The sequence below is a fragment of the Oncorhynchus keta genome, chromosome 37, assembly GCF_023373465.1.
Source record: "Oncorhynchus keta strain PuntledgeMale-10-30-2019 chromosome 37, Oket_V2, whole genome shotgun sequence".
Taxonomy (NCBI): domain Eukaryota; kingdom Metazoa; phylum Chordata; class Actinopteri; order Salmoniformes; family Salmonidae; genus Oncorhynchus; species Oncorhynchus keta.
Window position 1 is genome coordinate 12,254,545 of NC_068457.1, and position 24,376 is coordinate 12,278,920.

At 45.0% G+C, this 24,376-nt stretch overlaps 1 protein-coding gene across 4 annotated transcripts in view; it reads left to right on the top strand.

Moving 5' to 3' along the window:
- LOC118370216 (cyclin-dependent kinase 15) overlaps nt 1-12,874 on the top strand; it is a 29,514-nt gene extending 16,640 nt beyond the window's left edge. For 3 of the 4 annotated variants that reach the window (XM_052499171.1, XM_052499170.1, XM_052499169.1), the window contains 9 exons: nt 1,683-1,762; nt 1,965-2,122; nt 2,303-2,426; nt 2,820-2,940; nt 4,086-4,179; nt 4,486-4,549; nt 7,952-8,000; nt 9,356-9,498; nt 11,814-12,874. In XM_052499171.1, the coding sequence (XP_052355131.1) occupies nt 1,683-1,762; nt 1,965-2,122; nt 2,303-2,426; nt 2,820-2,940; nt 4,086-4,179; nt 4,486-4,549; nt 7,952-8,000; nt 9,356-9,498; nt 11,814-11,929 (949 nt within the window). In that variant the 3' untranslated portion in view covers nt 11,930-12,874. Of the gene's footprint in view, nt 1-1,682; nt 1,763-1,964; nt 2,123-2,302; nt 2,427-2,819; nt 2,941-4,085; nt 4,180-4,485; nt 4,550-4,864; nt 5,564-7,951; nt 8,001-9,355; nt 9,499-11,813 lie in introns of those variants that run through there. The other variant, XM_052499172.1, reaches the window with a different exon arrangement.
- The last annotated feature ends 11,502 nt before the right edge of the window (nt 12,875-24,376 follow it).

The window sequence follows — 24,376 nt, forward strand, 5'->3', positions numbered from 1 at the left end:
AAGACCAGGCAGAGAGCTTTATTAACTCATAGTCAGACTCCAGAAGACCAGGCAGAGAGCTTTTATTAACTCATAAAGTCAGACTCCAGAAGACCAGGCAGAGAGCTTTATTAACTCATAAAGTCAGACTCCAGAAGACCAGGCAGAGAGCTTTATTAACTCATAAAGTCAGACTCCAGAAGACCAGGCAGAGAGCTTTATTAACTCATAAAGTCAGACTCCAGAAGACCAGGCAGAGAGCTTTATTAACTCATAAAGTCAGACTCCAGAAGACCAGGCAGAGAGCTTTATTAACTCATAAAGTCAGACTCCAGAAGACCAGGCAGAAGACCAGGCAGAAGACCAAGCTTTATTTATTAACTCCAGAAGACCAGGCAGAGAGCTTTATTAACACATAAAGTCAGACTCCAGAAGACCAGGCAGAGACCTCATAAAGTCAGACTCCAGAAGACCAGGCAGAGAGCTTTATTAACTCATAAAGTCAGACTCCAGAAGACCAGGCAGAGAGCTTTATTAACTCATAAAGTCAGACTCCAGAAGACCAGGCAGAGAGCTTTATTAACTCATAAAGTCAGACTAGAAGACCAGGCAGAGGGCTTTATTAACTCATAAAGTCAGCTAGAAGACCAGGAGCTTTATTAACTCATAGTCAAGTCCAGAAGACCAGAAGACCAGGCAGAAGACCAGGCAGAGAGCTTTATTAACTCATAAAGTCAGACTCCAGAAGACCAGGCAGAGAGCTTTATTAACTCATAGTCAGACTCCAGAAGACCAGGCAGAGAGCTTTATTAACACATAAAGTCAGACTCCAGAAGACCAGGCAGAGAGCTATTATTAACTCCAGAAGACCAGGCATAACTCAAGTCAGACTCCAGAAGACCAGGCAGAGAGCTTTATTAACATAGTCATCCAGAAGACCAGGCAGAGAGCTTTATTAAAAGTCAGACTCCAGAAGACCAGGCAGAGAGCTTTATTAACTCATAAAGTCAGACTCCAGAAGACCAGGCAGAGAGCTTTATTAACTCATAAAGTCAGACTTTATTAACTCAGAAGACCAGGCAGAGAGCTTTATTAACTCATAGTCAGACTCCAGAAGACCAGGCAGAGAGCTTTATTAACTCAAGTCAGACTCCAGAAGACCAGGCAGAGAGCTTTATTAACTCATAGTCAGACTCCAGAAGACCAGGCAGAGAGCTTTATTAACACATAAAGTCAGACTCCAGAAGACCAGGCAGAGAGCTTTATTAACTCATAAAGTCAGACTCCAGAAGACCAGGCAGAGAGCTTTATTAACACATAAAGTCAGACTCCAGAAGACCAGGCAGAGAGCTTTATTAACTCATAAAGTCAGACTCCAGAAGACCAGGCAGAGAGCTTTATTAACACATAAAGTCAGACTCCAGAAGACCAGGCAGAGAGCTGCCAAAAGTCACAGCTGCACTAAGATAAAGAGTATTTCGGTTGTGTAGGAGATGTGATTTAATTGGTTGGCAGCAATGGAGGGCGAGGTGCGTTTGAGATTTTCATTGACATTTACTGAGGTCATGAATTGTATCTCTCCATTATAAATTATAATTGATGACTGTATTTGCCTGTAATACTATATTTGCCTGTATCTCCTCACCATAACTGAGCTGTGGGGAGTTCACTCTCTCTGTTACTCTCCTCTACTCTGCCCTCAGGATAAACGGGCACCTGGTGGCCTTGAAGGTGATCCGTATGAAGACGGAAGAAGGCGTACCATTCACTGCCATCCGGGAGGGTGAGAACTTTTCCAGGAGGCACATGCTGTGCATGCAAAACAGGATTGATCCTTTCGATGTCTCAGAGTACCCCCCCGGAAGATGAACTGAAGTCAAGTCATGTTAGCATTAGCATGTTTCGGAGAATCGCATGTGCTTATCATATTCCATTCCCACTGTGAACAAAGTGAATTGGTATTAGCTCTGTGTCTGTCTGTCCAGCTTCCCTCCTGAAAGGCCTGAAACACGCCAACATTGTCCTGCTCCATGACATCATCCACACCAAAGAGGCACTCACATTTGTCTTTGAGTACGTACAAACAGACTTGGCTGAGTATATGACGCAGCACCCAGGGGGCCTGCATTCCTACAATGTCAGGGTAAGTTCAATATTTCGAGAAACATAACCTCAACAAATACCATACCTTTTCCCTCTCACCCGAAAATCTGTCCTCTTGTGTTTTCAATTGTTTTAATTGTTCACCGTTGACCATACTCTTCCTGCATGTCTGTCTGTGTGCATGTCTGTCTGTGTGCCTGTCTGTATGTGTGTCCATCAGATCTTCATGTTCCAGCTACTGCGGGGTCTGTCCTACATCCACGGTCGGAGGATCCTGCACCGGGACCTCAAACCCCAGAACCTGCTCATCAGCTACCTGGGGGAGCTCAAACTGGCTGACTTCGGTAAACCCAAACCCCTAGTTTAATGTCCACATTCCGGTTCAACTCTAATCCTAGTCTGAACCACAACCCTAATCCTAGCTTCGTGTCCAGATCCCAGTTCAACCCTAACCCACAACCTCCTAACCCTAGCCAACCCCTCCACACCCTCTGAAGTTTCTGCTAGTCCATTGTCCAGCTATCCTCTGAAGAAACCTATGGTGGCACTCATTCTTGAAAGTGTACAGTCCCCAAACTAACCCACATATGTAACGTTAGCTCCACAGGGTGAAGCTCTGTTAATAACTCTCTCTTTATAATGTGTCATTTGGTCATGTATACAGGTGGTGTTATGTCTATGTTATATGTGGTATTGTATTCATGTTCTAACTATATGGTTCCGTCTGTATCCACTAGGGCTGGCCCGGTCCAAGTCCATCCCGTGCCAGACCTATTCGTCTGAGGTGGTCACTCTGTGGTACCGGCCTCCTGATGTCCTCCTGGGTTCCACTGATTACTCCACTGCTCTGGACATCTGGTGAGTGGACTGGACATAGTTGGACATATCTGGACAGGGTCTGAACATCCTCCATAACCAACCACCCTGCAGGCATGGTTGCAATAACGTTGTTTCAGTCAGCTTTTTCCCACTGGGCAGACAGATCTGAACCCACCAGCACTGAACCAGAATAACACCAGAATACCACTGGACCACACTGTTCTAGAGATGATATAACTACTTAGACCACGGTGTCATGGTGTTATCTAGACAACTGGGCGCTCGGGGGAAAAACCGTGGTTAAATCAAGACTTCAGTGGTCGGAAGGTCGGAAGGTCAGAGCTTAGAAAGATGCTCGAGTTTCCGACTTGGAGTTCCGGGTTGGATGACCGTTCAAAATGATTTTCCCTGGTCGGAGCTGTTTTTTCCCCCCGAGTTCCCGGTTGTCTTGAACGCACTGAAGGCTGAGATTTCCTAGTTCCCAGTTCCCAGTTGTTTTGAGTGCGGCATCAGTGGTGGTGTTAGAGTAGCTGTCATTAGTGTTGCCATTAGTACTCTCCTACAGAGTGAGTTACGTCAGGTTGGCTCAGAGAATGTTGCGTGTTCAGAAGAGTTTAAACTCTTGGCCTTCGTCTAACGATGTTTTGGTGCCATACTGAAAATCAAACGTTTAGAGTTGCTCTCCTAAGCAAAATATTATATCCCCCCCAGAGTTAAAGGAATTTTGTACTAATGAATAGCATAAGCGTTGGTATAAACCATCCTGTGCATTAATGTTAATGATATCTGGGCAGGTTTCTATTTGACCTTTTCCAAATAGAAGAGGTTGGGACCACGTGTTGTTTAAGGACTTTGAATACAAAGAGAAATGTAGCAACAGGGTAGTATTTTAACAGCAATAATCAAATCGGTTGGCCATAACCTAGGTATTTGCTTTCGTGTTGTATATTTTGGACGGTTTAAATATTTTACCAAGGATACGTTTTTGAATCCATCCCCTTTTTCCACGCTATCTTTTGCCCTCGATGAATAGACTGCTTAGGATACAAAATCGACCCTTGTTTTTTACCAAAGTAGTTCACTTATTGTGCCGATTATGAGGTGCTGAAGAATGATGTCCCGTCCTTCTCTCTCTTTTCACTGATTGCTTAAATGACTTCTCTCAATCCTGTGTTGTCTTCCAGGGGAGCTGGATGCATCTTCATTGAGATGCTCCAGGGGACGCCAGCCTTTCCAGGGGTGGCAGACGTCTTTGAGCAGCTGCAGAAAATATGGGCTGTGAGTAGGATCCCCCTTTCACTCTTTTCAATGGCATCGTCCTCTCTACACTCTTTGGAAAAAGGTGCTATCTAGAACCTCAACGGGTTCTTCGGCTGTACACACAGGAGAACCCTTTGAAAGAACCCATTTTGGTTCCAGGTAGAACCTTTCTACGGCGGGTTCTTCATGGAACCCAAAAGAGTTTTCCTATGGGGACAGATGAAGAACCCCTTTGGAAGCCTTTTTTCTAAGAGTGTAGATCCATAAAAACTAGTAGAGATGACGGTTAATGACTCACTCTGGACCCTTTTTGTCTGTCTCCAGGTCGTAGGGGTCCCGACTGAGGAGATGTGGCCAGGAGTGAACGAGCTGCCCAACTTCAGACCAGGTCAGAACCTCTTCATCCCTTTCATCCTCCTCCGCCCTCATGACTATTACAATAATCCAATCTATGTGCTGCTGAGAAAATACAGTCATTCCCATTGGGTCAGAGAAAGGTCAGGAAGGGATTAGTTTGGGTAATCTACATTCTAATCTACACACGTAATAAATTCGAAATAAACCACAGCAGACTCCTCTCGTGGTTTGCTGTGTGGCTCATCCCTAACCACTAGGGGGCAGCAGAAGTCAATGAGATACATTTTTTTTGTGGGTGCATGGGACTGTGGGTCTATTTGTCTATGGTACTATGTTTGCTTTCCAGGCTCGTGGCATTTAAGACGGCTGTGGGAAGAGAGTATTTTCTAAAGCTCTTCCTAAAGCACTGTGGCCCAAGAGAGTTGAGATGCATGACGTGTGGCCGACAAACACACCTGCGAGAGGAGTCCGTGTGAAGGCTATATGTGGGAGTTAACTCTCTCTCAGAATGATGACAGGAACGGCAAAGACCTTCAAATGGACCTTAAATACTGTGTGGCTTTGGACAGAGCTCTACTCCTCTGACCTGCCTATGCTGATCTCTCACTTTCACCTTGTAAACCACGCTCAACGACACCATACCCAGCTGTGTGTACTTGTCAGTCTTTTATACTCTTCCATCCAACCCTGAGATTTAAACGTCATGCTGAGTTGAACCTGAGTCAGCCTGTCTTCCCACTCTTCCAGTAATGGGCTACAAAGGGAGTTCGAGGGTGGCATATTTCACGGCTGTGTGTGTGTGTGTGTTTAACTATACTATACAAGAATAGTAAGCAAATAAACATTTGACCAACTGGGGACATTTGGTTAGTCCCCACAAGTTAAAGTGCTATTCCTAGGGGGTTTAGTGTTAAAGTTAGAATTAGTGTTAGAGTTAGGAGCTAGGACTAAGGTTAGGTTTTGGGGTTAAGGTTAGATTTTGGCGTTGGGGTTAGGGAAAATAGCATTTTGAAGGACTGAATTGCGTGTCCCCACAAGGTTAGTTATACAATGTGTGTGTGTGTGTGTGTGTGTGTGTGTGTGTGTGTGTGTGTGTGTGTGTGTGTGTGTGTGTGTGTGTGTGTGTGTGTGTGTGTGTGTGTGTGTGTGTGTGTGTGTGTGTGTGGTGCTGCAGCTGCAGCTGCAGAAAATATGGGTTACTCTCTGTCTCTGCTAATTCCTCCCCTATAAGACCCATAGGAATTCAAAACCTCAGACTGTTAAAGTCTTAAAGTTCCTCAGCAAACATGAATAAATAAACATAAGATTCATAAATGCTGAATAAATGCATAGATGAATCTCCAAACTACACAGTGGGTCCTGTCTGCGCTGCCCCATGCAGTTCAATAAGGGCTCTGACATTGGTTGGGGGCGACGAGATGCTGAGAGAAGATGGGCTAGTAGAAAGGTTTGGCAGTATAAGAGAGAACGTTATGTATAAAATATGTATAAAGCAAACAGAGCGGTGAGGCTGGGAGATGAGAAGACAGACAAGTCAGGCAGATGCTTGTACACACTAGAGTATGTGAGCGGAGTGGAGCTGGAGCGGAGCGAGGAGCAAAGCGTGCCCAATTTGACTGGAGCGTGGAGCGAGATTCTCAAAGACTGGAGCGTCGGTCTTCTCGCCCGCTCCAATTTCGCTCCGGTAGCGCTCACTTTACGAGCTCAGTGCAAAAATGCTTTCATTTTTTGTTTCATTTTTATTTCATTCTAAGTCACAGCCAATATGCACAATTTATAGATGATGATTTAATACAACAAAATGTTATTTAAATGCTGAGCACTTTATGTCCCTAACAGCCTATTGTGTCGCACTCACAGATGCTTCACAATGTATTTTTTTTTGTAGGCTATAGCCTTGAAATCATTGAAATAATATAGCCGAAATAATTCATTTTAGTTCCTTCTTAGGCTTCCTGTCTGTCTCCTGACCTATTTATAGTGTTTATATGTGGTTTAAATATGACATTCTTACATTCACCTCTTCATGTTTATTCAAATACTTGGTTTGATTTCAATACTTAAAACCCAATTGGTAGGTCCAGGTTGTCACAAAAATAGATGGGTGTTAGTTAAATCGTGATTTTAATGAATGGAGTGAATTTGGTGTGACATTTTTTTTCTCTCCCTATGAGCCCGGAGCGGTTTTTAGCTGAGCAGTATGAAAGCCCATGGAGCATTAGAGCAGTGTGCAAGCACCAACTCCAGCAATGAGCAGGATTTCCAACTGCTCAACCCCGCTCACTTGCTCTGATACACACACACACACACACACACACACACACACACACACACACACACACACACACACACACACACACACACACACACACACACACACACGCACACACGCACACAGGAAAGAGAGTGAGCCAGACAGCTTTCTATGCCTTGTCTGTGTGGGGGTGGCAATCTGGGCATGAAGGATGGCTGGACTTAGAACCTCTGTGTCTGACAGCTATAGACTCAAACATATTGTACCAATCTGCTGTGTTTGGGATGGCGAACGAGTTGACATAGGGGGAAAACAGCAGGGGGGGTGTGTGTGTGTGTGTGTGTGTGTGTGTGGGAGCGAGTGCAGGCGTGCATGTGCACATGCACGTTACTGTGGTGTTTTAGGACACCCCCCTTGTGTGGGAATGACCCTAGCTAGGTATCTCCTCCTCTCCTCTCCCCTTTCCCCCCTCCCCCTCTCTCCCTCCTGGCTAGCTCCCTGCCTGGCCCCCTGACTGCTGCTAGCACCACTGGGCCTCTCCAGATGTGGGAGCTGAATGGACCAATAGATGAAGGCCTGGGCAGCTTTCAGCAGGGCAGAGCGGGTGGCCAGCACAGAACAGGGAGAGGCCAAGAAGGGAAGAGGGAAAATATTGGGAAAATATTCCTTCAGTGCCCTGACTGGCCAGGGGAAAGCGATAGCTAGCCCGTACTATAGAGAACGCTTGTCTAAAAATGTATGTTTGCTTATGCACCGTTGCACCCTGCAGGAGAGACTGAGCGCATACATTTCTTTTAAAAAACGTGTTTTTATTTTCAAACAGTTTCATCTCCACGGTTGACTATTAATTCATCATGGAGCATCGGGGCTGTCCAAAAGCATCGGCTATCCAACCGTTAAAACACTCTCATTAAAACTCTACGCCAGGGCCCAGAAACCACAAATTGCGATCAGTAGTGCCAAAGCATGTTTCACTTAGTCTCCCCTCCAGGACACCATAGCTGTAGCATGAATCATCAAAGAGAACAGGTCTACTTTACCGTAAGTTTAAACAGATATGTTTTTTAGTGTCCCGTGGGCTGACCACCTCACTGTTCCATCTTGCATTCCTTTGCAGCCATAGTTGCAGGCCAAACATTTCCTAACTAACCTGCTCGTGCTGCTCTCCTCTTCCTACAGAGTGGTTTCAACCGTGTGCGCCCCAGCAATTCAGGAATGTTTGGAAAAGGTACGGTGAAATCAGTTTGCTCAGCGTTCTGTCAGTACTATGAGTTTGCGAATGTGTTTCGTATGTCTTGCAGATCTGTTTAACTCGTGCAGGTTTGTATAATGTAGCTCAGCAACCTGGAAATGTGACCATTTGATACAAATATTATTCTGCTCCAGCATATAAGTGACTGTAGAGTTTGGATACATGTGTACATATTATAGAGTATGGAACAGCTCTGTTTTGGACGGCCGCGTGTGTTTGCCCATTCCATTGCCTCCGGCTGGGGAGGGGGAGGTGAGGGTGGTCCAGAGGTGGGCAGTTAGCCCTGTGGTAACAGGGGATTCTTTGTCTGGCCAGGCGCGTCTCCCCCTCCTCTCGCTTTCCTCCCCCTTCCTCCCAACATGATGACATCTGACCCAACACAGCTCTGCTCCTGTACCAGCCCACAGGGGGCCCACACACACACACACACACACACACACACACACACACACACACACACACACACACACACACACACACACACACACACACACACACACACACACACACACACACACAGTCGGGTTATGGGAGACTAGGATGTCTGGAGTAGTCTCTGACTCGCTGTCATAACAAATATGAGACCCACTCAACAGTCTATAGCACACTAATGCAGTCTAGTCTGAAAGAAATCACACTGAAATTGGGAAACACATTACTAGGAATATGGATCTAATTGATTTAAATGAGAGACGGTGAATAAGGAAGAGAAAGAGAGAGAACGGGAGATAAGAAAGAGAGAATCCTCACGGTCATCAACAAAGTCAGTCCTGCTGCACAGCACGAGGGGGGGGGCGGGCGGGAGGAAAAAAGGGGGAGGCTCAGGGAGAGAAAAAAGGAAAACGGGTGTTTGAGCGAGACTCAGGGGAGTTATGGCGTGATTTTTAATGCAGGTCTTTTCAAGATGTTTGAATGGGAGTCCATCCCCCCCCCTCTCCCCCACCCATCTCCCCTCTCTCTCTTGTTCTAGCCATGGATTTAATTAACTAGACCCCCTGTTGGGACCAAACACTCTTTTCTCCAAATACATGGACACTGTCAGAAAAACACACACAGAAATAGCAGATAATTACATTGTGAAATAAAAGTTGCTCCGGTAGGACAGCGAGGAGGCACACAAAGCAGGGCGGGGGGGGTTACAGAGCTATGCACGCCAGTAGAGAAAATTGAGTTGAATTAATGCAAATGGCTGAGAAGTGTAGCTGGGTTGTTGTTATATGTCTAATGGCTGTGGATGTAAAATCATTTACATAAAGTATGTGTATCTATTGGGGGTTGTCCATCTGTGTGTGTGTGTGTATCTTTTATAGTCCCCTCTGCTTCCCCCTCAGACTGTCCCAGTTGCCCTATAAGACAGAGGACCTGGCCCAGCAGATTCTGATCACCATCCCACGAGACCGCATCTCGGCCCAGGATGCACTGCAGCACCCCTATTTCAACACGCTACCGCCCCCCATCATGCAGCTACGAGACAGTGAGTGTATGTGTGTGTGTGTGTGTGTGTCACTCCACATCAATGAAACACATAACATATCAATCTATCTATGCAATATGAATTTGTTTTTTTGTCATAGCAATGACAGTCAAGTGATGCATTGTGTGTGTGTGTGTGTGTGTGTGTGTGTGTGTGTGTGTGTGTGTGTGTGTGTGTGTGTGTGTGTGTGTGTGTGTGTGTGTGTGTGTGTGTGTGTGTGTGTGTGTGTGTGTGTGTGTGTGTGTGTGTGTGACTACACCTCAATAAAACCCATAACATATCAATCTATCTATGCAATAAGAACGTGTTTTGTCAGAGCAATAACAGTCATGCGATGCATTGTGTGTGTGTGTGTGTGTGTGTGTGTCTGTTTGTACACGTGGGAGATTAAGCATGTGTTTGTACGTGTGCGTACGTATTCATGTGCATACGTTTCCCTCCTCTGACTCCCCCCATCAATATTCTCTGTTTCTCCCTCCCAGTGAGAGAGATTGGCACTCCGTTGCACTAAACTCCAGTGCAGTTTGTCACTTAAACAGTCTACCCATCCGACGCATGATTAAAGACACGAGCTTCCTACTGTGAGCACAGATGGCTCCTTTGAAAAGATCAGACTGTCTCCACAGCTCTCGGGTGGCTAAATATATATATATCAGGAGAATGCATGTATAAGTAAGCAAACTTGCATTTGAAGTCTCTCTCCACCTGTCTGTCTATCCCGCTGACAGTCTGCCTGGTTCGGTTTAAACATAGATGTGTTTTTCAAGGCCATAGAAATAATATTCAGTGAACAGAAGAAGAGTACAGGGAGTACTAGGATAGATATTAGTGAAATGTAGGAATGTATTAGATGGGAATAAAGCCCAATGGGATACAGTGTCTGATATGGTCAACTAGTAGGCTTCCAGCTGAATGTTTCCTACACACACATGCTGGCAGATGCGCACACACACACACACACACACGCACAGTCTTGCGCAGCTAACCTTGTGAGGACATGCAATTCAGTCCCATTCAAAACCTATTTTCATTAACCCCTAACCCGTACTCTAACCCAAAAACCAAACCTTAACTCTAAACCTAACCCTTACTCCTAACCCTAACCCTAGCTCCTAACCCTAGCTCCTAACCCTAAACCTAACCCTAGCTCCTAACCCTAACCTTAGCTCCTAACTCTAACCCTAACCCTAGCTCCTAACCCTAACCCTAGCTCCTAACCCTAACCCTAGCTCCTAACCCTAACCCTAGCTCCTAACCCTAACCCTCACCCTAGCTCCTAACCCTAGCTCCTAACCCTAAACCTAACCATTACTCCTAACCCTCACCCTAGCTCCTAACCCTAGCTCCTTGCCCTAAACCTAATTCTAACAACAATTTTAACCTTAACCCTAAACCCCCTAGAAATAGCATGTGACCTTGTGGTGGACCAGCAAAATGTCCCCAGTTTACTATCCCCACAAGTATAGTTAAACATGTCCACACACACACACACACACACACACACACACACACACACACACACACACACACACACACACACACACACACACACACACACACACACACACACACACACACACACACACACACACTCTGCTCTTTTGATAATGAGCCATCATTACTGCTACTACTCTGCATTGCATTCCAGACGGGGAGAAAAGGCAGTAGGGGAGAGACATCAATGAACAGAGCGGAGAAGGAGAATAGGGAGCGAGAGCGGCAACTGAGAGAAAGAGAGCGACTAAGAAGTGAAAGAGCGTGGGGAGAGAAGGTTCTCTCCGGGATGAACAAACTTATTTTAATGATGCCATGTCTCGGCAGGGCAGAAGTGAGAAGGCCTAGAAGCAGACTAGTAGTAATGAGTACCCCCTTTTACCTTCACACAATGTATCACAATATAACTGGAACAGTGGCGAGCAGCATCAAGTGTTGAGAAGTCATTGTAGTTGTTAGGGATGAGGCTCTAGCTGGACTGTGGACGACCACACCCAACATTGATCACGTCCCAGCTAGTAGCCAGTACGTCTGGAAGGAGGGCGTGGTGGTGTTGAGGTTCTAAGCTGCAGTGAGCTGCCATGATCGGTATCTGTCAGACCAACTGCACTATGAGGCTTCTCCAGGAGTCAGTATGGGAGATGTATATCTTTTTGTTGCTGTTGGTGAAGTGGCTGAGGAACTTTTTCACCTGACTTTATAACGATGTGAAGCTGTAAAAGTTATCTATCTATCTATCTATCTATCTATCTATCTATCTATCTATCTATCTATCTATCTATCTATCTATCTATCTATCTACACCTCCCCCGCTCTCTCAGCTGTATCAGTCTTCAAGGTCCCCGGAGTGAGGCTGGAGACCGAGGTGAAGGATATCTTCAGTCCCAGTCGAAGGATCAGACCGTCCCAGCTGGTGCCCTTGGCTAAGTGCTGGTGATAATGGACCTCTACCCCCCTGGGCTTGACCCCTAACCCCAGGTGCCCCAGCCCTGCTTGCAGGCTAGACCACTATCTGATCAAGATGGAGAAGAATGAGGCTTCACACACACAACACTTACCTACACCACCAGCATCCTCCACCAACCTCTGCTCTTGACTCCACCCAGCATTCCTCAGAGTTCCCATGTAAGAAGATAGGAGAGAAGAGGGAGGGGTTGAATGTTACCTGGTATATCACATATTAGATGACGTCAGAAGTACTGTATGTACTGTATATACTCTATATCTGAGACCCGATGTCTGTTGTTGGTGGCAACGGAAAGCTACGCAGTGTCTAAGAGAACTGTCAGGAAGCTCAGAACTCCTTAACATCTTCCTCCTGCTAAACCACCTCCTCCTGCTTCTTCCTCTTCCTCTTGCTTCCTCCTCCTGCTTCCTCCTCCTTCTCCTCGGCTGGTTTACCTCTTCCTCCTCCTCCCTCTCCTTCTCAGAGCATCTCCTTGGACTCACTAGGCTCTCTCTGCCTCCTCCTAAATGTACACTGAGATTCAATGATGACGATGGGTTAGTTTTGCAGATGAGTGTTTTATTTTGTACTGACAAAACATGCAGATATTATATACCTCTTATGTTAAATCAGGTCCTTGTGGACCATGATTGTTTTTTTTGCACAGCATGCAGGTGGGTATCCCTGCAACAGAATGACTGTGACGGTTGTGTGTACACTGTTGCGTTGTGTGTACACTGTTGCGTTGTGTGTACACTGTAATTCATGTTAGCATTGTACCGTGAAACTTCCTCCTTAACACCCCATATAGCGTATTTTTCATTCGGCAATCTTGTGATCAATTGTACTATACTTGGGTGCAGCTTGCTTTTAAAATGTGTGTTTTCGTGAGAATGGGTGAAGGAGTGTGTGAGTCAATAAATGTTGCAGTCATGATATGTGTGTGTTATTTTCTGATATATACATATTGAACTGCCTGCAGGTCTACATATATTTCATTTGTTGTCTTCTCTTACAAGCTACACTATATAAACAAAAGTATGTGGACATCCCTTCAAATTAGTGGATTCGTCTATTTCAGCCACACCTGTTGCTGACAGGTGTATAAAATCGAGCACACCGCCATGCAATCTCCATAGACAAATATTGGCAGTAGAATGGCCTTACTGAAGAGCTCAGTGACTTTCAACGTGGAACCGTCATAGGATGCCACCTTTCCAACAATTCAGTTTGTCCAATTTCTGCCCTTTTAGAGATGCCCCGGTCAACTGTAAGTGCTGTTATTGTGAAGTGGAATCGTCTAGGAGCAACAACAGCTCCGTGGTTGGCCACACGAGCTCACAGAACAGGACCGCTGTCTGTCTTCGGTTGCAACACTCGCTACCAACCAGCTCAAGAACTGTTCGTTGGGAGCTTCATGAAATGGTTTCCATGGCAGAGCAGCCGCACACAAGCCTAAGATCACCATGCACAATGCCAAGCGTCGGCTGGAGTGGTGTAAAGTTCGCCGCCAGGTGTCCACATACTTTTTGGTCATGCAGTGTATATTGTTGTAAATGGATTTCGTCCTTCCTGTCATCCTCCCCTTTTCTCTCATGAACTTATACAGACCTTTTGTAGCATGGCAACATGTTGTTTTGTGAAGTGACTACATTCCTAGGAGGCTCCTCCAGTCGTCCAGACTCCGTCCATTATCATCCCACTGACCATCTCTCCTCTAAGACTGCAAGTCTGGACCTCCTGAAGACTGGCTGCTGCAGGGCCCCAGCTGGTATGTCATCTACCACTACTCCATGTTTTAACTCTAGTGTACTGTGTAAAAGAAGACATGTCCAGGTGATGAACAACTCTGACTTCCCTCTTCTGTCATAATGTATTTTCACATGATTACACAACACTATCCCCACTGGCTGGCTCTCGTGTACAGTATTAGGTTTCATACTTAATGAATAGACACCAGGTCACCGCAGAGGGAGAGACGGAGAGCAAGGGGAGAGGAAAAGAGTAGAAATATGGGGCAATGTTATGTTTACTTCCAGAGTCTCTGTGAGAAGCAAGAGTTCCCAGTCTCACATATCCTGCGTTAACTCCCTAGTCTGAGTGTTAAAGAGTAGGGTGAAGTTGCCCCTAGGGCCGAGATGCTGATCTTGGGTCAGTTTTGCATTTTCACCACTAATGGTTATGGTTAGGATTGGGGGAGGGGAAGCTAATCCTACATCAGTACTTAGGGGAACGTCACCCCCCCTCCCCGAGCAAGGGTTTACCCTGAATTAATTTGTTCCCTACAGGCATCTGAGAGCACTGTATCTGTTGTCCACTAGGGGGCACTACAAGCTATGCATGTCGTCCCCCTGAGACCGCACTGGTACACAGGTGTGTGTTATGCTGACAGTTTTATCTAGAAGTTCACACACATTCACTCACACATTCTCTCACACACACACACACACACACACACATTCACACACACACACACACACACACATTCACACACACACATTCACACACTCACACATATGGAGAGGATTTATTGTGTTTATTTGAGCAGAAACTTATCCAAATGGAAGTGTTGTTTTGCCAGTTCACAGGGAGGTGTGACAAGCACAGGGGACTAAGGTGCCAAACCACCACTTGGGCACATGACACCTAGCTAGCTTGTCATCTCTCTGTGCCATGGAGCCTATAGTATTTCTGAGCCAGCTCTCGATCAGTTTGCAGCCGATAAAGGCAAAATGTTCCTAAGACAAAGACAGAGAATCAAACAGCCAACCGTGACGGTGAGGTAAGACTCCTATTCAAACAAGCTGTTCTCCAGAATGGGGGATGTATGTGTAACTATGTAACATAAACCTAGTCTAACAAACTAATGTTGATCTAATGTGATTTACTATGCTTAGTGAGCCACCACTAACTAACAAGCCCCTAATCCACCTCACACCCTCAGCCTCCTTTGAAGGCCAGACAATGTAATGGGATGCTCCATGCCCAAACACCATCTTCCCCCCTAACAAACATCCTACGACTATTCCTAGGTGTCCAACCCTTCAACTTCCCTACTACTCAAACACCTTCACATTTGGCCCGTTTAATCGCCCGCTGGCTGAGGTGTCACTAGGCATTGGGAGACCTCCACACTCGCACAGTACTAGACTGGATCCAACCAGTCAGGCTAAAACAATACAAACCCGGAGAACCATAGAGGAAGGGCCTGGGATGGTGAACTTGAACCCTGGCTGCCTCACTCAGTAACAGTTGCTTGCTTAGCACATGTGACTTCCAGGCGTGTGTGTGAACAGTCCTGTGGGCAGTGGTGAGAGGGACCATATGCTCTGGGTCTGGGAGTGGAGGTCTGGTCCCAAAGCGTGGTCAACCGGCTCAACCCCGCACAGCGTGGTCAAGCCCTCACAGCATCCACACTGACCCCCTCTCCACAGGGACAGACCCCCCCCCAGCAACACGTCCTGTTCCTCTACTCCGCCTTGCCAGCTATCAACCACTGGGGAATAGATAAATGGTCTCCCCCTGGCTTATGCTCTGCCTCCCACTCAATCATTGTCTTGTCTCTTTTCTCATCCGCATCTATTGCTTCATCTTTACACCCACCTCTCTTCCATTATCTGAACTCTTTCTCAATCCAATGAAATGTATGATTGCTATGACAATATTTGGATTAATTATTGTCTTTGTGTATTTATCATGCATCAGTTGTAACTGAGTAGTTTAGCTTGTATTACACAAGCTGGTTGTCTATTTTTTTTTTCTTCCCAGAAGGAGACATGCCTGTCTTCCATCCCTGCCAGATGTCCATAAAATCACACAGTGTTACACAACTGGAGGCAGAGTGGTGGGAAGGGATTGGGGTGGGGTGGGGTGGGGGGAGAGCAGAAATGTTTTTAGGAATTCCAGGAGGCTAAATATGTGAGATCAGATCTGCAGAGAGACAGAGAGCGCAGTAGGAGGGAGGTGGAGAAGCAGAGTGCGGTATGAGATAGCCAGGGAGGACAGGAAAGGCAGGAAAAGAAGACGCTGGAGAAGACAAGCGTTTTTACAGACACAGACAAAGGAGATAGAGGAGAGAGCGTTTCCTTACAAACGCTGTCAGAGAATGTAAGGAAACTCAAGGCAGGAGTCGCTCTTCCATTTTCCACTCCGTTTCCCTGATGAAAAAATACCATGGTTGCGTCTGAAATTGCACCCTATTCCCTATGTAGTGCACAAATTTTGACCAGAGCCCATAGCGTCAAAAGAAGTGGACTATAGGGTGCCTTTTAGAAAGCACAATAAAGTCTTACAATGATAACGTCAGGTATGCTCATTGCAATATAATAAACCCATTACAAAGCTTACCTGATTGTAAAAGTGTTGCCTAACGGAGTTCTGTGCGATAATAATTAGGATCCTTTACAATAATTCATCTGATCATCTTTAAATGGGAGAAATTTGTGGGGAGGTGGGGTGGGCTGGTCCAACTCAAGGTGTGCTAAAAAAAAATCCACCCCCAGCCCCAATATTAAAAATATTTTCGCATGACCCTCCCCTTGTACTGTAAAATATACTGAACACCCCCCCCCCCCAAAAAAAATAATAATTAACTCAAAATAATGTTTACAAAAATAACACTAATTGTAGCGACTCTTGTGTTTATAAACGTGGATGTCAACTTTGCAACTTCAGCATGCTTTGTGGCACAGTCGATGCCACACAGGGCTACGAGACCAAAGGTTGAGTTCGTTCGCCAACCACCACAGACGAGCTCAATCTCTCTACCTGTTTCATTACACTACGATCAGAGCAATGATCAGCTAGGGGGAAATCCGATTTTCAACATTTTGAAACCATATTTATAAATATATAAAATATATCCAACAAATGTTCAACCAATAGGTTTCTGTGCCAATACACCACGAGACCAATAAACAAAACATACCGACTTCAGGCACTTCAATATCATGGTTTGCGTTTTCAACACCACAATGAAAAGACTGTCAATCTTGACAAACAGAAAATACATCCCTCACTACCTTGTAGACTTGCCCAGAATCGAAGGCTTGGCTTGACAATCTCCAAATGTCATTAAACTTTTTAATGTGTTGTAACAGATGTCTCTTTCCATTCATCAATTGGCCGCTGCACAGTTTGTATTGATTGATTGATTTGATTTCTCAGTTTAAAAAAATACAGATGTACACAAATATTTTTTCAAGTGACCAGGATTGCACAATAAAGTCTGGGACTTATTTCGATTGTGGTCCCAATTATTATTATATATATTTTTTTACATCAATACATACAGTATACAATACAGAGATACAGAGAAGGAGACAAACATTCTCAACCTCCAGATGAGTGTGAAAGGGGAGTTTTAAGTACACTTCTTACAAGCTTGTTTGGCTGGTAGCTTATTCTTTAGATGTTTATGGCTGCTGGTGAACCATGACATGCAGGCAAAAAATCGAAGTGACACTGGCCTAGCACACTTGCCAGTGTCTTTAGAGGGTCTATAGCTGGGTTTCCATCCAACTGCCGACAGATTTTCATGTGACGATTCAAAGATCGAAATAATAATATGCCATTTCGAAAAAGTTGGCGCTGGACAACACGACGGGGAAGATGTTTTATTTATCCGGACATTTGAGAAATTTTACAGATATCCATATGCGTTATCCGACCTGGCGCAGCTCCGCGAATAAACGAGGGATATTGGCCAAATGAGCCACATTTACGTGTCTTTAAAAAGCATTATATTGTTAGATTATAGGAGTAAGTCTGGTAGGCCTGAAACAGACTTCCTCACCTCAAGTTCAAATGTGGGAGTCAGTTGGAGCGCTGGGACGCACTGCCGTCATTTCATAGGCCTGCAGTAGCTAAAGCGTAATAATCGCCACGTCATACCAAACCTTCACAAACGTTTCTAAACTTTATTAGGGTAATATCAAAAGTAAGTCAAATCATTGTTTATAAGGAAAGTACGAGCAGAAGAACGAATATAAAACAGGGGGGGGGGGATGCACTACCCTTCCCTGTGCCCAGTAAAACAAAACACCCAACCCTTCCCTGTGCCCAGTAAAACAAAACACCCAACCCTTCCCTGTGCCCAGTAAAACAAAACACCCAACCCTTCCCTGTGCCCAGTAAAACAAAACACCCAACCCTTCCCTGTGCCCAGTAAAACAAAACACCCAACCCTTCCCTGTGCCCAGTAAAACAAAACACCCAACCCTTCCCTGTGCCCAGTAAAACAAAACACCCAACCCTTCCCAAAGCAAACATAAAAAAGTTTGACAACCCTCCCTTTTTAAAAATTTTCTCAACCTTTATTTAACTAGGCAAATCAGATAATTCAGAACAAATTCTTATTTACAATGACAGCCTACCCCAGCTAAACCCGACCGATGCTGGACCAATTGTCCGCAGCCCTATGGGGCTCCTAATCACGGCCGGTTGTGATACAGCCTGGTATCAAACCAGAGGGCCTGTAGTGACGCCTCTAGCACTGAGATGCGGTGCCTTAGACCGCTGCGCCACTCTTGAGCCCCATTTTGGACCAACCCCCCGAGTAAATTTCGATCTGTCCCCAAGGGGGATCCAATGACAGCAGGTGTCAAATTGAGTCATTGAAAGCACAATGCATACCTCATTATTTTAATCCTATTCAAAACATTATCTCAGAGGAAACAGGCTATTATACGAACAGGAGGCTTCAGTGTTTTGTGATGCACACCTGCAGGGACTGGAGCTCAGGGGCCCTGCATTACATTAGCATGTAAACAGTGCTCTATTTAGCATAGAGATCCCATGGCCTGATATGGGCTTAATTCAATTGTCTAGGGAAATGTCTATTGTTTTTTCTCTATCCATTTAAGGGATAGCGAGGGGGCAGGGAATGGTGCTAGGCACAACACAAAGTACCTGATTCAAATTTGAACCAGGGTAAGATTTTATTTTGTAAAATCTTTAAAATGATTCCCTGTTTATTGCACTTTTACTGGGCTTTCTGGAGACAGATAGAGGAGAGGTGGCATGGGGGGATGGTGTCACTCATTCACTCTCTCGTTCTCTCACACAGAGATAGAATGAACGGCCGGGTGGCTGTGGATGTTGGGCTGTGTTTGTCATTCACACTCAAAGTCTACCTCTGTCACAGCAGATGGGAGCCGAAGGGGGAGGAGTACTTTGAGAAGGGGGACCAAAGGAATCTCATTCCCCACCAGTGTGTGTGTGTGTGTGTGTGACCACCCCCACACATCACCACCCTTCCCTGCAGCCCCCCTCCTCCATTAGCATAACACCTCCAGAGAAGAACAAAACTCTAGGCCTGGCGTTGGTCCTCCCCCCATTTGAAAACACACAGACACACACACACACATAGACACACACACACACACACACCATAGCCACGAGGAGCCCCCACAGCAACAGATGTCAGTATCATCTGACTGAGAGACAGTAAATAAACACAACTAGATAAACAGGACTCTGTGGAGACGCCAGAAAGAGAGAAAGAGACAGAGAGAGATCGAGACGAAAGAGAGAGGGCCAGACCACAAAGACATGTTATAAATAAGAAGATGGCTGCTCATTTTCCAAAGCGGAGTTGAATGAGTTTTAGGAGACTGATTTTGATAAAACTGTAAGAAAACCTGCTGGCCTTGTCAGTCCAAGTGGAGTAGCAGCCTTCTCATTAGAACGGCAGGGATATTAGCTGATCATTTAGCGAGATTCACAGTTTCCCTGTCTCCTCTTTGGGACTGGTTATGATTGTTCTCAGCAGACAGAAAGCGAGTGAGTCCCAAATGGCTCTCTATATCCTATTTAGTACACTACTTTGGCATTTGGGACATTGCTAGCGCTATCCTTAGCCTATGGGGCTGAAAGCAGCTGTGGCAGGGCAATATGGTCCATCCATATAGTGTCAGACCTCAGGCCACGGAAGGCTACTATGCCAGCTGCAGGGAACTGTATCCAATAGATCTGTGGTTATGGGAGTTTTATATCAGGTGTCTGAGCCAGGTGTGAGAATATTAATGCCAATGTTTCTTACTTTTCTTTCTTTCTTTTTTTCTTTCTTTCTTTTCTTTCCTTCAATTCAAGGGCTTTATTGGCATGGGAAACACATGTTTACATTCACAAAGCAAGTGAAATAAATAATAAACAAAAGGGAAACAAACAAAACAATTACGGTAAACATTACACACACACAAGTTCCAAAGGATTAGAGACATTTCAAATGTCATATTATGGCTATGTACTGTGTTACAACAACGTTCAAATAGTAGAAGTACAAAAGGGAGAATAAATAAACATACATATGCTTTGTATTTACAATGGTGTTTGTTCTTCATTGGTTGACCTTTTCTTGTGGCAACAAATATTGCTGCTGTGAAGGCACATTGTGGCATTTCCCTCAATAGATATGGGAGTTTATCAAAAATGGATTTGTTTAACAATTCCCCAACTACCTAAAACACACAAATCTAAAGGGATGGAATAAGAATATGTACATATAAATATACAGATGAGCGGCACAGGCAAGGTGCAATAGATGGTATAAGATACAGTATATACATATGAGATGAGTAATGTAAGATATGTAAACATTATTAAAGTGGCATTGTTTACAGTGACTAGTGATCCAGTTATTAAAGTGGCCAATGATTTGAGTCTCTACGTAGGCAGCAGCCTCTCTGAGTTCGTGATTGTTGTTTAGCCCTTGTGGGGCCCCAGTGTTGAGGGTCAGCGAAGTGGAAATGTTGTTTCTTACCTTCATCACCTGAGGGCGGCCCGTCAGAAAGTCCAGGACCCAATTGCACAGAGCGGGGTTGAGACCCATGGCCTCCAGCTTAGTGATGAGCTTGGAGGGTACTATGGTGTTGAATGCTGAACTGTAGTCGATGAACAGCATTCTTACATAGGTATTCCTCTTGTCCAAATGGGATGGGGCAGTGTGCAGTGTGATGCCGATTGCATCGTCTGTGGACCTGAAGTGGGTCTAGGGTGGCAGGTAAGGTGGAGGTGATATGATCCTTGACTAGTCTCTCAAAGCACTTCATGATGACAGAAGTGAGTGCTACGGGTCGATAGTCATTTAGTTCAGTTATCATTGCCTTCTTTGGTACAGGAACAATGGTGGCCATCCTGATAAATGTGGGAACAGCAGACTGGGATAGGGAGCGATTGAATATGTCCGTAAACACACCAGCCAGCAGCTCTGTGCATGCTCGGGGGGGGTTGATGTTATTCTCTGAGGCTGCCTGGAACATTTCCCAGTCCGCGTGATCAAAACAATCTTGAAGCGATGATTCCGATTGGTCAGACCAGTTGAATGGTTCTAGTCACGGGTACATCCTGTTTGAGTTTCTGTTTGGGCAGTAGAAGCAAGATGGAGTCATGGTCGGATTTGCTGAAGGGAGGGCCTTGTATGCATTGCGGAAGTTAGAGTAGAAATGGTCCAGTGTATTGCCCGCGCTGGTGCTGCAATCAATATGCCAAACCTTCTCGCTTCCTTTTATGTGCTTGTAATTTAACGTCTCTTTTCTGGATTTTGATCATTAGTGGGTATCGGCCTAATTCTGCTCTGCAAGCATTATTTTGGTGTTTTACGTTGTACACTGAGGATATTTTTGCAGAATTCTACTGCAGAGTCTCAATTTGGTGGTTGTTCCATTTTGTGAATTATTGGTTTGTGAGCGGACCCCAGACCTCACAACCATAAAGGGCAATGGGTTCTATAACTGATTCAAATATTTTTAGCCAGATCCTAATTGGTATGTCAAATTTTATGTTCCTTTTGATGGCACAGAAGGCCTTACTACTACTACCTTTTCTCTCAGCTCGTTCACAGCTTTATGGAAGTTACCTGTGGCGCTGATGTTTAGGCCGAGGTATTTATAGCTTTTTGTGGGCTCTAGGGCAACGATGTCTAGATGGAATTTGTATTTGTGGTCCAGGCAGCTGGACCTTTTTTAGAACACCATTAATTTGGTCTTACTGAGATTACTTTCAGGGCTCAGGTCTGGCAGACTCTGTGCAGAAGATCTAGGTGCTGCTGTAGGCCCTCCTTGGTCAGGGACAGAAGCACCAGATCATCAACAAACAGTGGACATTTGACTTCAGATTCTTCTATGGTGAGGCCCGGTGCTGCAGACTGTTCTAGTGCCCTCGCCAATTCGATGATATGTATGTTGAAGAGGGTGGGGCTTAAGTTGCATCCCTGTCTCACCCCACTGCCCTGTGGAAAGAAATATGTCTCTTTTTTGCCAATTTTAATCGCACACGTTTTGTTTGTGTACATGGATTTTATAATGTTGTTTGTTTTTCCCCCGACACCACTTTCCAACCCTTTGTATAGCAGACCCTCCATGCCAAATTGAGTCAAAAGCTTTTTTGAAATAAACAAAACATGAGAAGACTTTGCCTTTGTTTTGATTTGTTTGTCAATTAGGGTGTGCAGGGTGAATATGTGGTCTGTAGTAAGGTCATTTTGTAAAAAGGCAATTTGACAGTTGCTCAGTACATTGTTTTCACTGAGGAAATATATGAGTCTGCTGTTAATGATAATGCAGAGGATTTTACCATGGTTGCTGTTGATGCATATCAAACGGTATTGTACATTCAAGTAAATACAGTTGAAGTCAGAAGTTTATATACACTTAGGTTGGAGTCATTAAAAGTCATTTTTCAACCACTCCACAAATTTCTTGTTAACAAACTATAGTTTTGGCAAGTCGGTTAGGACATCTGTGTGCATGACACAAGACATTTTGTTCAACAATTGTTTACAGACAGATTCCAGATTCCACAATTCCAGCGGGTCAGAAGTTCACATACACTAAGTAGACTGTGCCTTTAAACAGCTTGGAAAATTCCAGAAAATATCTTGGCTTTAGAAGCTTCTGGTAGGCTAATTGACATCATTTGAGTCAATTGGAGGTATGGCTGTGCATGATTTTCAAGGCCTACCTTCAAGCTCAGTGCCTCTTTGCTTGACATCATGGGAAAATCAAAATAAATCAGCCAAGACCTCAGAAAATAATTGTAGACCACCACAAGTCTGGTTCATCCTTGGGGGCAATTTCCAAATGCCTGAAGATACCACGTTCATTTGTACAAACAATAGTACGCAAGTATTAACACCATGGGACCACGCAGCCGTCACACCGCTCAGGAAGGAGACGAGTTCTGTCTCCTAGAGTTTAATGTACTTTGGTGGGAAAAGTGCCTTTCAAAAGTATCTATATCCATGGTAAAATGAGTCCTATATCGACATAACCTGAAAGGCCGCTCAGCAAGGAAGAAGCCACTGCTCCAAAACCACCATAAAAAAGCCAGACTACGGTTTGCAACTGCACAAAGGGACAAAGATCGTACTTTTTGGAGATGTCCTCTGGTCTGATGAAACAAAAATAGAACTGTTTAGCCATAATGACCATCTTTATATTTGGAGGAAAAAGGGGGAGTCTTGCAAGCCGAAGAACACCATCCCAACCGTGAAGCACAGGTGTGGCTGCATCATGTTGTTAATCACCCAACTTATTGTGTGAATCTTGTGGAATGCTACCTGAAATGTTTGACCCAAGTTAAACAATTTAAATGCAATGCTACCAAATACTAATTGAGTGTATGCAAACTTCTGACCCACTGGGAATGTGATGAAAGAAATAAAAGCTGAAATAATTCATTCTCTCTACTATTATTCTGACATGTCACATCCTTAAAATGAAGTGGTGATCCTAACTGAGCTAAAACAGGGATTAAATGTGAGGAATTGTGAAAAACTGAGTTTAAATGTATTTGGCTAAGGTGTATGTCAACTTCCGACTTCAACTGTATATGTGTATGCTCTGGGCGTGATGTCCCATCCCGAGTGGCGTAGCGGTCTAAGGCGCTGCATCTCAGTGCTTTAGGCGCCACTACAGACCCTGATTCGATTCCAGGTATCACAACCGGCCGTGATTGGGAGTCCCATAGGGCGGCGCACAGTTAGCCGGGGTAGGCCGTTATTGTAAATAATAATTAGTTCTTAACTGACTTTCCGTAGTTAAGTAAAGGTTACATTTAAAAAAAAAAACTGAACATACACTAGACTGATGCTGACACAGTCGAGGTATTTAAGACCGCAGGGCTGTAAACGCCATGGCATCCCGTTCCAGCAGACTACTCTTCTCTTCTCTCTCAGTGGAGCAGGAAGAACCTCCCATTGTCCTGGGGATCCACAATAGCTCCCTGGGAGAGAGGGCTAGAGGGAGGGGGGATGGAAGGAGGGGGGAGTGAGGGAGACAGGGATGGAGGAAGGGAGAGAGGGATGTAGAGAGGAAGGATTATAGAGAGGAAGGGAGGGAAACCACACTCCCTCCCTCTCGCTCTCACACACACACACCCATCTCGCTCTCTCTCACACATCTCTCTCTCTCTATCTCCCTCTCTCCCTCTCCCGCTCTC